Source organism: Rattus rattus, chromosome 1 (genome assembly GCF_011064425.1).
Source record: "Rattus rattus isolate New Zealand chromosome 1, Rrattus_CSIRO_v1, whole genome shotgun sequence".
In the NCBI taxonomy this organism is placed as follows: Eukaryota; Metazoa; Chordata; class Mammalia; order Rodentia; family Muridae; genus Rattus; species Rattus rattus.
The window spans coordinates 100,368,583-100,387,878 of record NC_046154.1 but is presented as its reverse complement, the minus strand read 5'-3'; the positions used below and the strand labels follow the sequence as shown (position 1 = coordinate 100,387,878).

The window sequence follows — 19,296 nt, the reverse complement described above, 5'->3', positions numbered from 1 at the left end:
GTGTGGTCCTGTCTCATACTTGCTGTGTTGGGATTGTCTGTGGGAGGCAGTAATGAGGTGGGGCTCTGTGTTGGGAGAAGGGACCTTCAGCACTCATAAACAGTGGGACCCAGGCAGCCTCCTGGCCTTGTATGAGGAGATGCACGGCTTTCTTGGAGTATCTCCAGAACCTGTGCTCGCACCAGATGCCTCTCCACAGTTATCTGTGTAAACATGCCCTTAGTGATGTTGTTGGCTCATGGAGCTTCAGTGACGTCCCCAGGGGGATCCCATGCTCTGCCTTCCAGGCTAGTATGCTTAGGCCATGAGCTGCCCACTTGGATGCCTCAAAGGTCAGATTTGGACATAGGCCTAGGCCAACACACAGCCAGCCAGCCTACCTCAGTTAAATGCATCAGAGACCAGAAGCACTCCCATTCCCACAGAAATCAATTTAAGCCCACTTCAAAGAATATTTTGAACTGATCGTTTGCAAACTCCAGAAAGCAGAGACCACGTCTGTCTAGGTCATCCCTGTGTCCCCCGGGGCCTAGCAGAGTCCTTGGCACTGATGAGAACTCAGTAAATATTTACTGAAAGAATGAGAGAATGGTTACACACAGATCCGTGACTCATGCCTGTTCCCGTGTTTCCTCACAGAAATAAATGTCTCTCTATGATACTGGCAAAATCCTAGAGACAGTGCTGCCAACTGCCTTGAGGGGGGCGGGCAGGGAGGCTGGGCAAGGGATCACAGTGCCTGCACCTGCTTCCTGGTGACCAGGAGATCTGAGCCATGGTCCCAGGTGCCTCTTGCTCCGTGACCTTGGGCTAACCAAAGAGCTTCTGTGGGTAGCTGACTTCCCATGATAAAGGGATAATGCTTGCCTCTTGGGGTGGGGTGGTGAGCAGTAACCCAAACCTTGGAAGGATGGAACAGAGTAGCTACACACTTTAACCCCAGGTTCCCAGCTCAGAGGCCATGAATTGGCCTCGCTTCTTTTGGTTAAAAGGGAGTCTATTTTGCAAAATGCTCCTCCTGCCCGTGAGGCCAAATGTGGCTTCGCTAACAGGCGACTAGCTGTAGTGATTCTATTAAAATAAGCCAGTGTGCTTCTAGTATCTAGAAACGTCTAGATCTTTAGGGGTCTATATGTGGACAGAAGATACCAGAGTAGACATATAAGGGTGGAAGGTGCCAAGGTAACACTGATCTGTTTCTTCAGATTGGCACCGGTACTTAGCCTGCGGCTGAAGACGTGCATTCGAGTTACTTACTGGTGTTTTGCAGTGCGGCCGGGCAGGTATTGGAAAAACAGCCTGTGGGAAGAGAATACCAGGGGTGAAGCCATCAGGAAACCTAGCTCCAGCGGAGGTCAATCTTGTGCTCACTGCAGGGTCCTCAGGAATGCCTCCCTCAGGCCCATCCTAACTTACGCCTTTGATGTTAACCACAGCTCCAGGGGGTCCTGGGGGCCCTGGGGGTCCAGGTAGGCCAGGTGGACCCTGAAGGAAGAAAAGAAAAGCTACTGAGTTTGAAGAGGTGGGAGGCAACAGCAGCATACAACACTCGCTCTGGGCTGGAAGCGGGGAGGGAGGAGCTTCTGAAGAAAGCCTGGCTTCTGCCTCAGGTCTGCCTGCCCATCCACAGAGCACTCCCACACCTGGGCCATACTGCAAAGGGTTGGTAAAGCATGGGGGAGACAGCAGAACAGCCATTTTATCCTGGTTGGCACCCACAGATAACAAGGCCCAAATCTGCTCAAAGCCACACAGCAGTTTACAGAAAACTGAAATTGAAACCCAGATTCTAGTTCCCCAGAGCAATGCTGGGTTAAGGTCTGCATTCCTGGGTCTGTGTGCAGGAGCGAGGAGGGGGCCCAGGATGTTCAGATCCCTTTTCTCCTTCCTTCTCCTTTCTGTCTGGTGTCTGCCTGGGGAGCCTGACACTCTTCAGCATGGGAATAACCTAGGTGACACAGGGCCCTCCTGAGAGTGAGATGGGGGACAGGGCGGGGTGTGAGGGCCTCTGACTAGATGGAAGAAGAAAGAAAGCTCCCCTGAACATGTATTCTGCAGGCCCCACTCACTGAACCTCATGGTACCAGCCTCTCTAACAGGACCTCACGCACACTGTAACCCCAGGGCTTTCGATGCGGAAGTTAGCACTCACAGGCAGCATGATCCCTCGGTCTCCTTTGGCACCCTTGAGGCCATTCAATCCTGGGCGGCCCTGAGATGCACACAAGACACCTTAGTGAGCTCTTGCTGTGGGGCCAGCCTGGCCACCACATGCCCCATCCTTTAGTCAGGGGACACTGATACCTACAGGTCGTCCTGGGAGGCCAAATTCTCCTTTGTGTCCCGGTGGTCCTTTGGGTCCCTAGAAGCAAAACAAGCACCAGGCTAGCAGATGCCAGAAACTCAGAGTCCAGAGATAGAGGGATGCTGGGCCTGCTCTTGTAGGGAGAGCAGCAGGGATGGGATGAAGGAGCATTAGCAATGGTCCTGGAGTACCCACTGCCCGGTTCCTGGTCTCCTGCCTCTCCTCAGCTAGAAGCATTTGCTCAGAACTTCAGATCTCCCGATTTTCTGAAGGCTATGCATCCAGGACCCAACACCTCAGTCAGAATGAAGGAAGTAGCAAGAACCTAGCAGCTCCGTGCCTAACGTCCCAGGAACCCACATGCCAGGCTGCCTCAGAAGACGCAGCTTTGCATTGGTCATTTATTCTGGGGTCCCCATGTCCTCTATTCTGAATCCTTCAGTCCTGCTCCTCCCTATGCCAGTTTGCCCCCAAACTGGCTAGAGGGTATTATCTCTGCCCCGCTCCCACCCATCTTGAAGCCCTGTCTCAGCACAATGCCTCAGTCCTCCTGCAGAGTCCCTGACCCACAGACCCTACTTCAGTGATGGACTTTTTGGGGCCACATATTTCTTGAGTCACTGCCCTGATCCAAGCTCCTGGCAGGAATCATCTTGTCTACTGGAGCCTGAAGAATGGCAGCTCTAATTATGTCCGGGGCCTCAAGCCCCTCTGCCCACCACCATTACCAAAGATCGCATGCCCTAAAAGATGCATTAAGACAGGGTCAGCATGAGAAATCTCTGGTATATATTACTCTTAGGAAGAGCAAAGCAAGTTTCCAAGGCATGGGCGGGCCACTTGGTAGGTGGTTCTCTGGAACATTTCCTGTGTGTGCATGTACACAGAGTGTGCTGGATCTCACGAGTGTGCAGATCAAGAGTGTCTACGCTGGTAGCTGGGCCAGGGCCTGCAGCTCTGCATCTTTACTATACTCCCAGGTGACGTTAGGGATGCTGATCTGCAGACCACACTTCGAGTAACAAGCCCTAGCGTATTTGTAAAAGAGTTGTAAGCTATGCTGGTCCCGAGGGCCATAGCTAGCCCAGATGGAAGCATTATGCAAATTAAAAGGTGCCCTTATTGCCTGTGTGTTGGCAAGCTGTACACAAGCTGGCCTTCAGTGGGATACCCGCCATAGCCATCTGGAGCCTCCTGCTGGCTCTGCTACTAACTGTTTGCATTTCCCATAGAACTGGAGGTTACTGAGTGGTTAACCAGTTGGGAACAAGACTCTCCCATCTGCCTTCACTCTCGGCCCGTGTACTCTATAGTCGGTCTTTTCTGCCTGACTTCGGGGACCCAAAAGACCCAGAAGGTTTTCAGAAGGATGTGCTTGGAACACATAGGTGTCCGCTCAAGTGTGAACCTTTCACCCCGGGTCTGAGGTCCAGCTTCAGTCAAACAGATGCCCTGTGTATGTTGACAGTCCACTGTGCTTCAATAGACAGACAGACAGACAGACAGACAGACACACAACAGACAGACAGATTAGAAAACGGCAGCTTATTCTTTGGAGGTTGTGTGGAGGGGTGGGGGGTGAAAGGCATGCCAGGTTGGCCTGAAGTCTCTCCATTTTCTTACACATTACTTATCTTCTTTGAACCCTGTTTCCTTGACTATAGACTTGGGGGGGGGTCATGTGACCACTCCAGAGGGATATGAGGCTAAAAGGAGATGTCCTTAGGAAGCTTACACAGTGCCTGACCCTCAGCAGTGAGCCACACCTGATCTTTCTTCATTTGAGGTGTGTGTGTGTGTGTGTGTGTGTGTGTGTGTGTGTGTGTGTGTGTGTGACAAAGAAGTTTACGGTTCATCCTTGGGAAAAAGAGCTCAGAAGTGTTCAAAAGTCTGGAGTGTACTACCTATGTCTAAAGAGCAAAGTCAAAAACCTGCGATGCTATCTAGCATGAATCCAGTCCCTTCATCATACACAGGGGCAGAAAGAAGCCCAGGAAGTGAGGGGAGGGCATGGCCCACCCCAAAGCAATAACACAGCAGACCGTGCGAGGTTCCTTGTGGGACTCCCTGGCATCTGTCAGTTCTCACCAGTTCTAGTCTGCTTCCTGGACACACAGCTACACTACACATCCGAGGCTCCCCAAGAATCTGAGTTCTGACCAGTGGAAGGTGCTAGAAGGCATGACCATTGGCCTTTATAATCTTCTACCTCCTCCTAGACTTCCAACTAGACAATTCTTATGACTTTGGATCCAAAAGATGCTGGGATCACTGTTGGAGGTGAGAGGTCCAGCTGGAAGTAGGCACAATGGATTGTGCAAGAATGAGAAATGGGACACTCCTATGGTCAACCAGTGGGCGTTTGCTTATTGTTGTTTACATTTATTTATTATTATATGTAAGAGTGTTTTGCCTGCACGTATGTGCACGTATGTGTACTCTATCCATGCATGGCGCCCATGTGGGTATTGGGAACTGAACCTGGGTCCTCTGCAAGAACAACAGGTGCTCTTAACCACCGAGCCATCTCTCTTCCCTCCATCCCTGCTTTGTTTGTTTCTGAGAGTCTTGTGTAGGCCTGGCAACCACTAAGAAGTCTATGTCCCTGTAGTTCGCCTCCCACAAACATAGACACATGCTCTGCCACCTGTTACCACATTACAATACATTTTATATTTTCTCAAGTAGAATAACACAGTCTAAGTCAGCCAAAGCACGGTAGAGGTTTGAACCCGTGTCCCACTGGAGGGACACCCAGCTTACCATAGGTCCTGGTGCTCCATGAACTCCAGGTTCACCCTACAACAGGAGACAGGCAGTTGTCACTCAGAAAACACTACTTAAGATACAACCAAAGACAGCAGGTCAAAGCACATGTATGCCCTCAGGGCGAGCAGACAGAATCACCTTTCTCCCCTTCACCATTTCCAGAGGGATGTCCCCAGTCAAGATGGCTCCAGGCTCTCCCTTCTCACCCTGCAATACAGAGAATCTTTTAAGGTCCAACCTCCTCCTGTCGCCTTGTTTGAGAGGTCATGTTTGAGAGCTCTCCATCCTGCCACCATGACTTCAGACCACCAGCCCCGCCCCTCCAGCCCCACCCCTCCAGCAAAGCCTTCTTGCTGAAGGATTACTAAAGCCTCTTGCATGCTGGAATGTTTTCTGAGATCTTTCGTCCACATGTTGTCTGAATTAACTGTTCAAGTACGCCCTCAAGGGCTCTAAGCGAGGACAGACCTGTACCCTCCTTCTCAGACCCCAGGATCCTGCCCCCGCATAGTCTTCTATTTCTTGCCATAGGATGCCCTCCTGGATATCTAGCTCGATGGTTTGCTTTCCTAATGACTTGAGCTTTGTCCCCACCAAGGATCCTTATTGTTGTTTAAAGCTGAGACTTGGGAGAGACAAAGCTCTAAGCATGGTGCCTGGAGTCTCTCTCAACACAAGAGCCACCTGTCTTTATGGGCAGCTGTCCCCCATTCTCCAAGCGTCTGCACAAATAGCTTATTGGTTAAGCAGAGCTCTCCTAGATTCTGGGAAAGAGATGCTGGGCGGCTAGGCAGTAAGGATGCAGGATACTGTCCTGAAATCCTGTTTTCAATAAGCTCTACTAACCCAAGAGTTCCAGACAGACATGCATGCAGAAAAGAAGGCCATGTGGAGAAACTAGCATCCTTCCAGGCCTCCGTACTAGTCCTGGGCAACTGGGCTGGCAGTACAGTAACCTCCTTTCCACAGTCGCAAGTGGCCAAATAGGGCACCAAAGCAAGCAGGGAAGCCTCTTTCTCCATCCCCCAAAGCCCGCAGCTGACATGTGAGTCTTACCACTTCATTGGTGAGGAAGGGCAGTCCTGAGCAGCAGGAAGGGGCAAGCACAAAAGCATTAGAGGCAGAGCGGCAGGAAGTGCGGTTGCTGTAAGAGCAGGAGCAGAGCTGCCTGGTGTCTGTCCCAGACATTTAAAGCAGCAGAGAATTAGCAGCAGGAGGAGCCTCTGGGATCTAGAGTCTCAGCTCTACCTACTTTGCCTTGTGGAAAAAAGGAACATGGGAAGCAAGAACTGTCAGAGTCAGTCCAGCCCCATCTCTTCTCTGCAAGCCCTCCGTAGGGACCCAGACATCACCAATCTCACGTGCTTCCAAACTTGGCCCAACACATTGAGCTCTCTACTTCCTAGTGTTGAAGACCAATAGTCTCTGGGGCCTCTTTCCTTGACCTGGGGGCAATGTGGCACATGAGAAAGAAAGCCCAACCAATCCTCACTCCTCTGATAGATGGTCCTTCTAGACTCCCCAGGGAGGTGTCGCCCAGCCCATGTGCAGCCTCTGAAATGGGGGAGGGGGTACCCTGCCCATCTACATTGCTTTCTTATCTTTGTCTTCCCATTTCACTTTGTGTAAGAAGCTGCCAGGAGTCCCACACAGAGAAGGGAATGCGTGAGTATAAGCCGGATGTTCCTGTCCTCCTCCCCTAGGAAAAACCACCAGGAAGTTGCAGGCAAAACACTCCACACATAAAAAGTAAAACAGAATAAACTGTAATTGAAGAAGCATCCTGGTATTAGAAAGTAGTGATGGTTGGGAATCTTAAATGCCACCGAATTGCACTGTAGGAACTGTGTCTCCAGAAAGAAACAGTTGGCAAATGGAAATGGCCAGCAAATTCCAAGCACATCCCCACCTGGGCCCCTACCTGTTCTCCTTTTAGACCTGGGAATCCAGGCACACCAGTGTCACCTTTTGGTCCTCTGGGGCCCTGCAAAGAATCAATGGAGGGCACTGTGTTATGGTTAAAAGTTTTTTCCCCTAACAGAAAAACATCTCCGTCTCTGTCTCTCTCTGCCTCTCTGTCTGTCTCTCTGTCTCTGTGTCTCTCTCTCTTTGTCTCTGTCTGTCTCTCTGTCTCTGTGTCTGTCTCTCCCCTGACCTTCTGTCAGAACAAGCTCTTATCAACCCAGTGGAAGTCATGATTAGCTCTGATCTTTTCCTAACTGTAAGGGGCTAAGAAACTGGGCAGAAGGTAAGCCTGGGCATTGGAGGCCGGGAGAGCCAGCTTTGCTGTGGAGAATGGTGCCCAGTGGGGCACCCCAGGGAGCGGCTAGGGATCCACTCCTAGGAAGACCGTGCTTTTCCTCTCCAGGCCCTTGGATGGTGGAGTCGGAGGGGGGGTGTCAGCTATCTATCCTCTCTTCAGATGGGTCCATTTCTCCTGTCCTTTTCTTTAGGATGCTGGCCAGAGAGGAAGGAAGGATGCTTTTAAAGTCCCTCATCAAAGATTTGGCTTCCTTGTTCTTTTTCTAAAGCCCTGTTCCCACTGGGTGGTCTCCTGCCACCAGATGGCTGATCTCCATGTTTCTCTTCCCTCTTCTCCTCCTCAGGCAGCTGTGAGAGTTACAGCTTGCCTACCCTAGGTTTTCTTTCTAAGTGATAATAAAATGTCCTTGTGCCTCCATTTGCGTATGTTCTTAATTCCTTTATTATTGTAAGTGGGAATCCCATAAGAAGACCCTGGTTCCCATGATATGAGGTAGATCTGCTGCTGGAACTCCCTGGTAGAGCCTGTTCCTGCTCCCCTGGACAGTCTACCTCCTTTGAACGCTGGTTTCCTCCAGGTGGACAGACCTGGACCTGCTTACCCGGTTCCCCTGGGCTGACTCATCCACAGCTGCTGGACAGCCTCTACCTGCTGGCCCAACATCCACCTCACAAGATGGGATCCAGCATCCTAGCCTGCCTTGGCTGGGGCCCATACTTCATCTCCCACACCATGGAGGTTACTCTAGTCCCTTGACCTCCTCACACCAGACCTGTTACCCCTGCACTAAAGCTTGTGCTCCCCACCCCTTGCCGGGCTGCCCGGCACCCTCAGTAGAGCCAAATCGTACACTTCAGCCAGAATTCATGATCCTCGACCCCAGCAGACACAGAACATTTGTGACAATGACTTATCCACTCATGGTGCTCACTGCTCCAAGGCATTGTATTGCTTTATTGCTGTTTAGCCAGATAGGTGGAAGGGTATGTTATCCATCGCAGCAGCGTCCTGAAAATATCTGAGTGATATTGTTTAGCAGTGAACTTTCTGTTCGTCTTCCCTTTTCAAATAATCTTAAGTAAAGGACCACTGGGCCAAATCTGTCAGATGAAGACTCACATCTGGGGCATGTGGCCCGGCTCCTGTTCACACAGGCTCTCTAACTCCCTGTGGTGACCCCTTCAGAGCACACAATCGCTCTCAAAAGCATATTGGAATGTTCCAGAATGCTCTCTCAGGCTTGAAGCAGCCACCTTAGAGGCTGCAGCTAAGAGGTTGGACCTCTTCCCCCGACCAACCACAAGGCTGTTTCCTGCTGCCTCTTTCTTCTGCTAAACCATCTTCACAGTTAATGCTCACGTGGAAAGTGTCAAAAAGCTTCATTGCATTAAAAGTTCAGGAAAGTATGAAAAGGTAAGAGGAGACCATCTGTGTAGTTCAGCCATCAGGAGAACACTCCTCCAGTGTTTTTATCTGTTTCCTTCCTTTGTTCCGGACACAGCGCCTCAGGCCTTTCCAAGTTGCAGAGTTTCAAAGAAGCAGTGCAGCTCTCCCCCTGAGCCACTCTTGGCCTTCTGCATGGGCACAAACTCTAGGCAAAACTGATGGTGTCCAGTGCATAAGCTCTTGCCCTCCTATAAAGCCACACCCAGGCTGTTAATTCCATCCCATGGCTCTCCTCTGTCCTCATGCACCACCAACTTCCTACATCTCGAGGGACTATCGCTTGATATGCTAGGGTCTCCCAGCTACTGCTCAGGGCTGTTTGGCCCAGGGGTAGAGACATAAGACCCAGCCCTCTGTAGCTATCATACAAGTAGATAACACAGGAGAATCTGTCCCTAGTGGCAGAAAAGAATTACTACAAGATGGTAAAAGTGAACCCTATGGGTCTCAAAGGAGGGGACACATCTGCGAGAGTACGAAAAATACCAGTGTGTGCAATGGTGCTGAGGCTTGGTCGTGAGGGATGGAGGGAACAGCATCTCAGGGGGACCAGAATGAGCGCAGCCCCTGAGCCCAGGAGGAAGCTAGCCACTGCAGTACTTACTGGAAACCCTGGCAGCCCCGGCACACCGTCTGGCCCCTGCAACAAACCAAAGACACAGGGTTTTCAGAGTCAGGGGTACTGTGCCTCACCGGCCACGGTCCCTCAGGCGGGTAACGGCCTGAGCCTGTTAAATCCAGCAGGGATGGCATGGGAACGTAGGTAAGTCACTGACACCCCCAGAGGACCTGCCAAGGGTCCAAGCCCATTTCCACCCACTGTGGATCACTGTGCCACTTTGTAGAAGATTACACTGAGGGAAAGTGTCATTTGGAATCATACAGCTGGCTAACGGTAGAGGCAGGATCTGTCCTCAAGCACCCAGAGGCCTGTGTCACTCCCCAGGCCTGCCCCTGGTCACCACTGAAGCTTTCTTTGAGTGATGACTCTGAAGTTTGCAGGGGCAGGGATGGACAGCATGGGAACCCGGGTCAATCAGCTCTGAAGATGGGCTTGAGGATAGGCTTAAAGGCTGGGGCAGAAGTGGGCCCATGTTAGGAGCTAGACTTTTATGAAGGGGATGGGGATTTAAAGGGTCTGATAAAGTGTGTGCTTCACCACACTGGGTCACAGTCCCCGTTCCGGCCAAGTCCAGGTTGCTAATGTTATTAAAGGGACACGAGTTTGACAGGATGGATAGATAGATAGATAGATAGATAGATAGATAGATAGATAGATAGATAGATAGATAGGAAGGAAGGGGACACACACACACACACAATGTTAACAAATTTAAATACGTTTAAAAAGAACTATTTAGAAACAAGTTTCTTAACCCAGTGGCTGTGGGGTAAGGCAGGGGCATGAATGTAACACCTGAGTTCTCTCAGGAGGAAGCTGCTACAGCGTAAGTAGAAGGTTGATTCAACCGTAGGGATGAGGAGGACCTGGAGTCACCCTGAGAAGGACATTGATGGAGAAGGGCCCAGCAGCTCAGAGATGCTGCTGCTCATGTTTGCTCTGCTAGTCACCCACTAGCACCCCAAAGCTCTCTCTAGCAGCTCTAGGGAGAACAAAGACTCCTGTGGATGGATTTTTGCCCAGTGCCTTGGACTTTGAATATTGGGTCTTTGGATTATGCATTTCAGTAGCAATCAATGGGACACAGCATAGGAAAGGTCAGAGTGGATGAGCCTCACAGATGCTGCTCCATAGAAGAAAGCTGGGACAGAGGCATCTTCCAGAAAGCTGCAGAACCTTGGGATACAGTCCAGGTCCTTCCCTCACAACATGGATGGTCGACGTCCCTGGCTACTGCAGAGTGGGCTGCCCCCAGTGAACATCTGCTCTGCACAGCCATAGGCATGTATCTTACATGACTCCAGAGTGTCTTGCCGAGTACCACAGTGTGCCAAGCACTTTCATCTCCCCTACCTCACATAAGCTGCCCCAATGTCTGGAAAGAGAACCAGGGGGCTCTGAGTGGTCTTCAGAGAAGAGTCTAGACCATGGCCCATGGCCACTCTTTTCTCCTCCCTGGTCCCCATCAGATGCCATGGGAGTTTACTGAACTCCTTCTTTTGAGACCCTGTCAAGCATGAGCCTTGAGAGGGACATGTGAGGTCCCCGTATATTGATTTCTTCATCTCTAAAATGGCATGAGAAAGACTGAAGTGGGTGTCGATCCTCCTCTGGCTCCCATGTCCCATTAGCAGAATCCTGTTCTAAGAAGTGAGACTGAGGGGGTACATATAGGCCCACCACACAGCCCCGGAGGCAGTGGTTCCCGGTGCTCCCAACAGGTTTCCGGTGCATAGGACTGAACAGGTCTGCTCCCTGAACACAACTCTGCACCACAGAATTTGAATTATAAAAACTCAAAGATGTAGGCTTCCTTGCTTCTGACTTTGACAAGACTCGGGCTGTATGCTTCCGGAGCTAAAACCCAACACTTTCCAGAGGCTTCTGGGTAGAAACCTCACTCAAGGGCAGATGCAGATACAAACCGGAGGCCCCATGAGCTCAGGAATGTCTGAGAAATTCATGGATCCATTGGTGATGTTGATCAAAGACTGAAAGAGAAAAATTACACGGTGAGGACAAAGAAAGACAAGTGCTCCTCCTTGCTTCTGGCAAAGAGACCTTAATTGAAGTCACCCAGTATGGAGTGCATGGATCACACCCCAAAGTCACTGCCAAATACACCCAGCCCTCCACTCCCCGTCAAACAGCCCCAGCCTGCCTGTCACTTTTCCTTTTAAATTAACTTTAAAATTACCCAGTAGATGAATTCCTTCTCTCTTTCAAAGTTATAAGCATATGTATATGTACGTACATACATACATACATACATTCATACATGTGTGTGCCCGTGTGTGTGTGTGTGTGTGTGTGTGTGTGTGTGTGTGTGTGTGTGTGTGTAATAACTCACGTATGTCGTTACTTTAGATAAATGGCATTAGGCTCTGTACCCTCCCCTTCAACTCCTCCTTTCCTACTCAATCATCTTGTGTAGAGCTTCCCATGTGTGATTCTGGAAGACATCTATTTTTAGTTTGAACAGACTGTCAGGGAGCCCTCCAAAGGGGCCAGGCAATTTACACTTCCCCCACAAGCACTCAAGATTGTCTGTTTCCCTCCCCATAGGCTTGGCACTTTTAAATCATACTCTTTCCTCTTAACTACGGCCACTCTTTTTCCAGGTCTTTGGGACTTTTTCTTTTGGCATGAGTGTCTGCATTAGGGTGCTGATGGTAGACACAGAGGTTTAAATGGCACTCAGGTAGGAAAAAGCAGAAGATAAGGGGCACATGGAAGGACAGGTGTTGCCAAGACTTTGCTTTTCCATATGGATCAATGGGGAATTGAAAAGCACACATGACTGCCTCTCTGGGAATGGGGGGTGCATTACTTCCTCCCTGGGGATGGAGGGTCAGAATGAAGAGAGGCTTGGTTTGCTCACCCATGTGGTGAGCTTTCCAAGTGAAATTTTGGAATCTGTCTACTAATAGTTTTTTTTTTTTTTAAAACCAATTCCCAAAGAGCCATCCAATGAGCTCTTCCGAAGCTAACTCAAAACAAGAACTGGCCCTCAGAGGCGTAACCCTGGTTCCTCCTGGTCTCTTTACCCCTACTCTGGAAGATGGAGGATGCTTTCTGATGACAGTTTAGAGCGTGACAGCACTGTCCTTCTCTCTCTTGTCTGACTCTGGAATTAGTGAGCTCAATATTGTGGCTGGATTCGGGAATCAGCGTCTCCCACAGGGTTAAGGCTGTCAGTACTCTCTCTCCCAGCAGTGAAGGTGATCTCAGGCCTGTGTCTCTGGCTTTGACTTGGCTTCTTTTTTTTTTTTCCTTTTTTTTTTCCGGAGCTGGGGACCGAACCCAGGGCCTTGCGCTTCCTAGGCAAGCGCTCTACCACTGAGCTAAATCCCCAACCCCTTGACTTGGCTTCTTAACTAGCTCACAGCCTTTCTGGAGCACTTACTTGGGCCTTCCTCAAGACTTTCTAGGCTGTTGTCTGACTCCTGAGCCTGCCCAGCAGAAGAGCAGACTCTGAAGGTATGTAGGAGTGTGGTGGCATGGAGTGGGTAGGAACAGATAGGGTAGCATGCTGACAGGTCAGGCCTGACAGGGTGTATAGCCACCAGCCTCAAAGTCCTGGAGTGACAGGTTACCTGCTACCCCCCTTAGCGAAGCCGAAAGCATGCAGCAAAGCTTCCACGTGAGTGATACTCACACTGGACAGGACCTCAACACGTCCAGGTGGCCCCCTGGGCCCAGGAGGCCCCATAGTGCTGATTCCGTCTGTCCCCCGTTCACCCTAGTTACAGCAGAGAGAAGTTAGGGTCCAAGGATAATGCTTCCATAACCCTCTAGAAAGACCTTGCCTCCAATGGGCTAACTTACCTTGGCTCCTTGTTCTCCTTTTTCTCCTTTGGGACCCTGACAAGAATAAGCAAACAGATGACGAGACATTCTTTGGTTTCTCTCCCGTTCGTTAGCTCACACTACCTTCTTGCTATCTCTTCCTAAGCTCTCCAGGGAAGCTGGTTTGGGTGATGGATCCAGGCTCAGAAGAGAAGTCAGCAAGCCACAGAGGTCCTTTCCCAGTATGGTAGTGCCCTCCTACCCTACCCTTAGATCCCGTGTGTGCAGGAAGATATTTTGTGTGTTAGAAGTCACGCCCTGGGCACTTGGCTCTGGGCTCCACGTGACAGTGATCATAATATCCAGTGGAGGGTCTGTATGCAGGTGTCTCATATGGGACAAGGGCAGTGCCTGCAAGGGATGAGCGAGTGGATGGGGCACCTGCTGGGGGCAAGTTCTTAAAGGGCCCATGTCGGTTGATGTTATCATGCAGGTGAAGGCAGACAAGACAAAACGAGGCCTGTCATTGGATGAAAAGGAAGGGAGGTGGGAACAGAGGTTTTAGAAGGAGAGGGAGAAGCAGGAGAAGGAGCTGGGAGAACATGGCGGCAGATGTTAAGATTCTTCTCTGCTCATAGATACAGGTTGCTATGACTAGTTTTAAGAGATGGATGTGTACAGGATTTGGTGCTGTCCAGATGGGCAAATTATATCTTATCAATTGGGTCAGAGGTTATTGTGTAGTGGGTTCTTTCATGTGGCCACTTAATTGAGTTCAAGAGAAGGTGCGGTGGCGGGACTCACCAAGCCCGCCACAGAATTGAGATGTGTTTGCCTGGCATGGTAACGACCCGCCTGGCATGGTAACGACCCGCCAAGGGAACTGTGAGTGAAAGCAACGCGGTGTGGCAGGGTGCCACGCTGTAATGGCTCGCAGACCGCCCGGTTAGAGAGTACCATGGGGGCCAGCGTGGAGCTGCTGAGATAAATTTGCCCTAGTTCCTCTGGCCCCACTGAGCCATAGGAACTAGAGAGAGTGACTGCCTGGGTACCCGAGGACCTGGTAGTGCCACTTTTTAAAAAAACTGAAATAGGGGCAAACTGAATCTAACATAGTGACAGGAAACCATGAAACAAAGATGCTCAAGTTGATGATGATTAAGTTTCCTAACTGCCATGAGTACCTTACAGATCTGGGGCTGGAGGCACAGTGAGTGTGAACCATTGAAATGAGGCCCCAAAGCCTCCCCTCAGGGGCAACAGCAGGACAGCCCTCATGAAAGGGTTCATAAGAGTCTACCTACACTTGGAGAGAAGGGTCCCGAGATTCTGGGTTTGTTCAGCAGCTGGATGTCCCCAGAGCCTTCAATCTGGGGGAAGAAGAAGAAGCAAGAATTTCAGATTCACTTCCAGGCACCTGATTGAGCTAGGCAGGATGCTGGGGGGGGGGAGCTCACAGGGGACTCCACAAAACCTCTCTCTACCCCAGGGTCAGTGCCCAGTGTGCTGTGGCTTCCAGTGATCTTTACCCTCCATCACTCTTCAGCCCCAGAAAGGGCAAAAGTACCTCAAATCCAAGCTCGGTTGTACATCCCGGGCCTGGAGGCCCAGGGGGTCCAGGAGGCCCCGGCGGTCCCATGGCCCCAGGGATACCAACTTCTCCGTTCTTCCCTGGGGGCCCTGGTAAGCCTCGGCTGCCAGGGTCGCCCTGTAAGAAGAAGACAGGATAGTCACCAGCTGCAAGGAGAAGCAGTGTGAGCACCTGAGTCGGAAAATGACTCCTTGAAGCTAATTAAGTTTAGAAATTCTCCGATGGGCGCTGCTTGATGGCACGGAACAGCTGTCTCGCTAATTGGCATTTCCCTTGGCTGACATGCTCACTAGCGTACTGGGGAAGGAGGAACGTTGCCGGGTTGGCTCCCCACCATCCCAGCTGGCCTAACTTCCCTGAGCCTCCACTCTGGGGAGTGCTTCTCTCTGCTCTGTGACATTTGTGGGTTCACTCTTCTGGCTCAGGGGGTACACTGGAGAGGGAAGTAGCGGGGAGAAGAGCCACTCTCAATTACCTTCTCGCCAACGGAGCCGTTAGGTCCTCTTGCTCCCTGAAACACACAAACACCGGGGCCAATTAGGATGCATCGCACTAGGCTTGCTCAAAGGGAAAAAAAAATGCAGAATTGTAGACGAGTGAATAGCAGGCTATGACGACAGGCTCGTTCTGTCTGGGTTTGGCTGATGGCTCCAGTCTGAGCGCATTGCCATAGGTATCAGTCAACTGAACAAGTCAGGCCCAAATCTTGAGACGCCTACTCCTCAATAATTAACCAAGCCCTCCTCCTCGAGATTAAACGAAGGCAGTTGGCACGAAGCTGGAGAGATCAAAGCAGTCTCTTGGAGACTCACACCGAGGCAGCTGCCCCCTCCCCCACCTCCTGCCGTGACAGAAGTAAGGGGTGCTTCCAATTTTTTAAACAAGGAAAGGAGTAGCGGTTAATTCTGATTATCAACTTGGTTGGGATGAGAAGCACCTTGAAGATTTTGTAAAGCACACTTCGGGGTGTGTCTCTGGGGGAGTCTCCAAGAGAATCAAATAAGGAGCAGGGGAAGACCTGCCCCAAATGTGGGTATCACTATCCCATAGGCTGGTGGTCCGTGGGCCAAGTTAGAAGGAACAGGGAGCCGGCTAGCACTGCACTCACACCACTACCTTGCTCTTGACTGCCAAGAGAGTTCACAGCTTTGTTCTGCTACGTCATCTTGCTGCCCTGATTCTGTCTCAGCCATGGCCCAGACCAAACGCTGGAGCTAGGTAACTGGACCTGAACCCCTGAAACTGTGAGATTAATGAAGGCTGTTCTCCTGCAGGAGACAGCCCAGCTATTGTGTGACCATACCGAAGCTGTGACACAGACAATGACGTGCCAGCAGTGAAAGACTCTATCTCTCCTTGTCCCTTTCCTGGGCTAGATCCCATGCATAGCAACAACCTCCATCACCCCTAGGTCAGGTGGTGAGTCTATAACAACTTCATCACCCCTAGGATGAGTGGTGAGTCTGTAAGACCAATCCTCAAGTAAGACCGACATCCCCTGGCCTGAAATGCCAAAGTGAAACCGGGAACTAAGCAGGCCTCAGCCTCAGAGAGGAGCTGCAGAGACTGAAATGCCCTGCATGGTGGTGGAGAAAGCAAGAGTGTGCATAGAGTGGGTGAGGAGAGGGAGCAGGGCTAACCCTGAAGGAAGCGTGAAGTAGGGATGCCCTGGGATCCTCTAGCAGGGAGACAGGCTGAGTTTCTACAACAGGACAGCTGTCAACCCTCACCAGCTCCCCTCACCTTCTTGGCACACCCCTGCCAGGAGCACTGGGGGTGCCTTCATACCACAAGAACAGTAAGAGTTATGATCAGGAGCATAGAGAGGGCAGGGCTCTGGAAGCCTAAAAGACCTATGGGCTTCCATGAAGATCAGTTACTGAGGCACCTTATGTGATGGAGTCCTAGACACTAAATGAGATGTCAATTTTAAAAGCAAACACAAAGAAAGAATCCCCAGATCTGAGGAAAGGCAACACTGTGAAGGAGACAAAGTCAATGATAGCACATGGAACATAACACATCAAGAACACGGATGCTTTCAGGGAGAGAAGGGACAATGCTACAGAATCACAAAGCAAGAACAAACTGTTATGAGAACAGTGGTTATGAAACAGAACCAATTCGGGATCGTAAAAACTTATGGTGGTTGAAATGAAGGACTCTATGGGACTAAGAGAAAAGACACACCCTGAAGAGAAATACTGCAGAGAAGATCAAAGACCAGGATACAGAACTGCTCTGAAAAGCAGCACAAACGAATAAAAGACATAGAAAGGATGGCCAAACAGAGCTCAGAGGAAAATGGGGAATTCTAATTACTGGTCAAACAGAATAAAGAGAACAGAGCCAGTAGCATGTGAGTAAACAGTAACTGGGCATCCCTGTGCTTGGCCTTAGCAGAAGGCTGAGGTCTACGCCGAACATTTCTGGATAAACAAAACACAGAAGCTCCACAACCCAGAGGTCTCCAGATTAAACGCCACTCAACCCCAAGGCTCTTTAGTACCAAGTGGGAGAATACACATTTTAAAGAATTCGCACCCAGAGACAATGCACCAAGGGATTCCAATACACGGAGCAAAGGAAAGCGACTCCTAAAACCTGTCAAGGGAAAAGGCGGTGGCTCTAGGTCGGCTGGGACTGGGAGCAGAATCTGAGCTCATCCTCAGTAACAGGGTGCTCACCTTCAGATCCCAGGGCAAATGGGTTCACCCCTAAACTTGCACACACAACCAAATAGCCCAGGATCACATCGTGTGCGGTCTGGAATCCACTATTCAGATAGACCAGGCTGGCCTCAAACACAATGAGATCATCTTCCTCTGCTTCCTCAGTGCTAGCATCCCCACATGAGGCTAACAGAAAATTTTAAACAGCCAAAATCTGGAAAGTTTGCTGTGCATAGACCCGTTCTGAAAACAATACAGAGATGTATATCGTCCTTCAGGAATATTTGAGGAGGAAGCATGGGACACAGGAAGCAATGAAAGGTGTCCACCTTGACTACTTTTAGAACTACAAATTTACTCAGAACCTGCTAAGGCAGAGCTTCTCCGGCCTCCCATCTGAGCCCAACACACTTTCTTGTCCCACGGCTCTGCCAAGACACAGGGAGGAAGGCAGGAATTGAATACTTTTTCAGGTTCCTTCCAGCTGGCTCTGGGAATGTTTCCTGGGGGTGAACCTACCCAAAGTTCTTCAGGTAAACGGCAAAGGTGAGAGCATCCCTGGAGAGCCCAGCACACAGTCAAGCCACCCAGAGACCCACAGGCAGCCACCAGGCTTCTCTGCCTGTGCTCTCTGCTCAGTGGTTGTTGATACCCTTCCTCCGCACTTGGGAGCTCCCTGTGGAGAGGCTCAGGATTCTGCTGGTGTGCGCTGTCCAGCAGTGCTGAAGGGAGACAGGTGCCTGGTATGTGTAGGGTATAGAGAAAAGGCCCCACATCTCAGTTAACAGCTCCTTGGTTGGGAGACCCCTGCTCAGTTCTTAGGCTAACGATGTGAGCAGGAAAAGTGTTGAGCCTGTTGGAGGTGGCACCAGACTCCCAGAGCAGGGAGAGCATGCTGGAGTGTACCAAACTGTCAGTCAGAACCCTCTGTAGCAGGTCCTGGGCAGCCCTACCGAAGCTCAAAGGCCCCCTAGCCCAGAAGCCATCAGAGATGTCCTGGCTGAGACACAAGGAAATGGAACACTAAGCTGAGTAAGTAGTCATGTTCAAAGACAGCACCCCCTCATACCCTTACTCCCACCCTTATCCCCATTCCTCCCCACACCTTCACCAATGGCCACCAGGGGCAAACCAAGCAAATGTGTGTGACCTGGGGCAGAAACGTGTCTCCAGTTACTGAGTCCCTATTTAGCTGCAGTTTCTTATTTCTGTTCCCCTTGGGCATGAGCAGTTACACATTGCATGCTGCCTGCTTCAGTACCTCCTTAAGAAAAGTATCTATTTCCAGCCACACATCTAACCACCAGCAGCAGGGCTCTTGTGAACCATACCTAAGGTTGCCCCGACTCTGAAAAGGTTCGGCTACACTTCCGATTGATCCTGGTTAAAGAGAACTGTATCGTGACAGGGGGACACTGCATTATTTCCAATAGTTTTCTCAAGTTCATTTAAGACAAATGGATCTTGTAGCAGATTGAGAGAAGCCACCACAGTCTTTGCACTCCCCCCACCTTGTGATTTTACTCAGCTTGAAAAGGGTAGGGCTTAGGTCCAGTCCACTGCCTCTCAGGTATGGTGGCCATCAGTTTGGAACATGAGCAGATTAACCAGGAAGGATCTACCTTACTGGAATTTTCAGGAACGAATAGGGTAAAAATTGAGAGATGTGATACATAGTTCAGGGAATACGCTGAACTTCCGAAATGAGACAGTAGCAGACGCCACTCCTTAGCCAGAAGGAACTTGTATGCATTGAATCCAGACACCTTCTTGGAATTCCACCCAGTAGAGAGGTGTGGTCATGGCTGGGAAACTATGGAGAGATCAACTCTACAGCGG

At 50.5% G+C, this 19,296-nt stretch overlaps 1 protein-coding gene across 1 annotated transcript in view; it reads right to left on the bottom strand.

The window, feature by feature from the left end:
• Nucleotides 1–19,296, bottom strand: part of Col15a1 (collagen type XV alpha 1 chain) — a 69,891-nt gene that overhangs the window by 19,656 nt on the left and 30,939 nt on the right. Inside the window, exons 14-27 of the mRNA XM_032900364.1 lie at nucleotides 15,261–15,296; nucleotides 14,762–14,902; nucleotides 14,499–14,564; nucleotides 13,234–13,269; nucleotides 13,064–13,147; nucleotides 11,331–11,396; nucleotides 9,388–9,423; nucleotides 6,996–7,058; nucleotides 5,213–5,281; nucleotides 5,069–5,104; nucleotides 2,309–2,362; nucleotides 2,153–2,212; nucleotides 1,417–1,485; nucleotides 1,258–1,299 (exon numbers count right to left, since the gene is read on the bottom strand). Of these exons, the coding sequence (XP_032756255.1) occupies nucleotides 1,258–1,299; nucleotides 1,417–1,485; nucleotides 2,153–2,212; nucleotides 2,309–2,362; nucleotides 5,069–5,104; nucleotides 5,213–5,281; nucleotides 6,996–7,058; nucleotides 9,388–9,423; nucleotides 11,331–11,396; nucleotides 13,064–13,147; nucleotides 13,234–13,269; nucleotides 14,499–14,564; nucleotides 14,762–14,902; nucleotides 15,261–15,296 (858 nt within the window). The remainder of the gene's footprint in view (nucleotides 1–1,257; nucleotides 1,300–1,416; nucleotides 1,486–2,152; nucleotides 2,213–2,308; nucleotides 2,363–5,068; nucleotides 5,105–5,212; nucleotides 5,282–6,995; nucleotides 7,059–9,387; nucleotides 9,424–11,330; nucleotides 11,397–13,063; nucleotides 13,148–13,233; nucleotides 13,270–14,498; nucleotides 14,565–14,761; nucleotides 14,903–15,260; nucleotides 15,297–19,296) is intronic.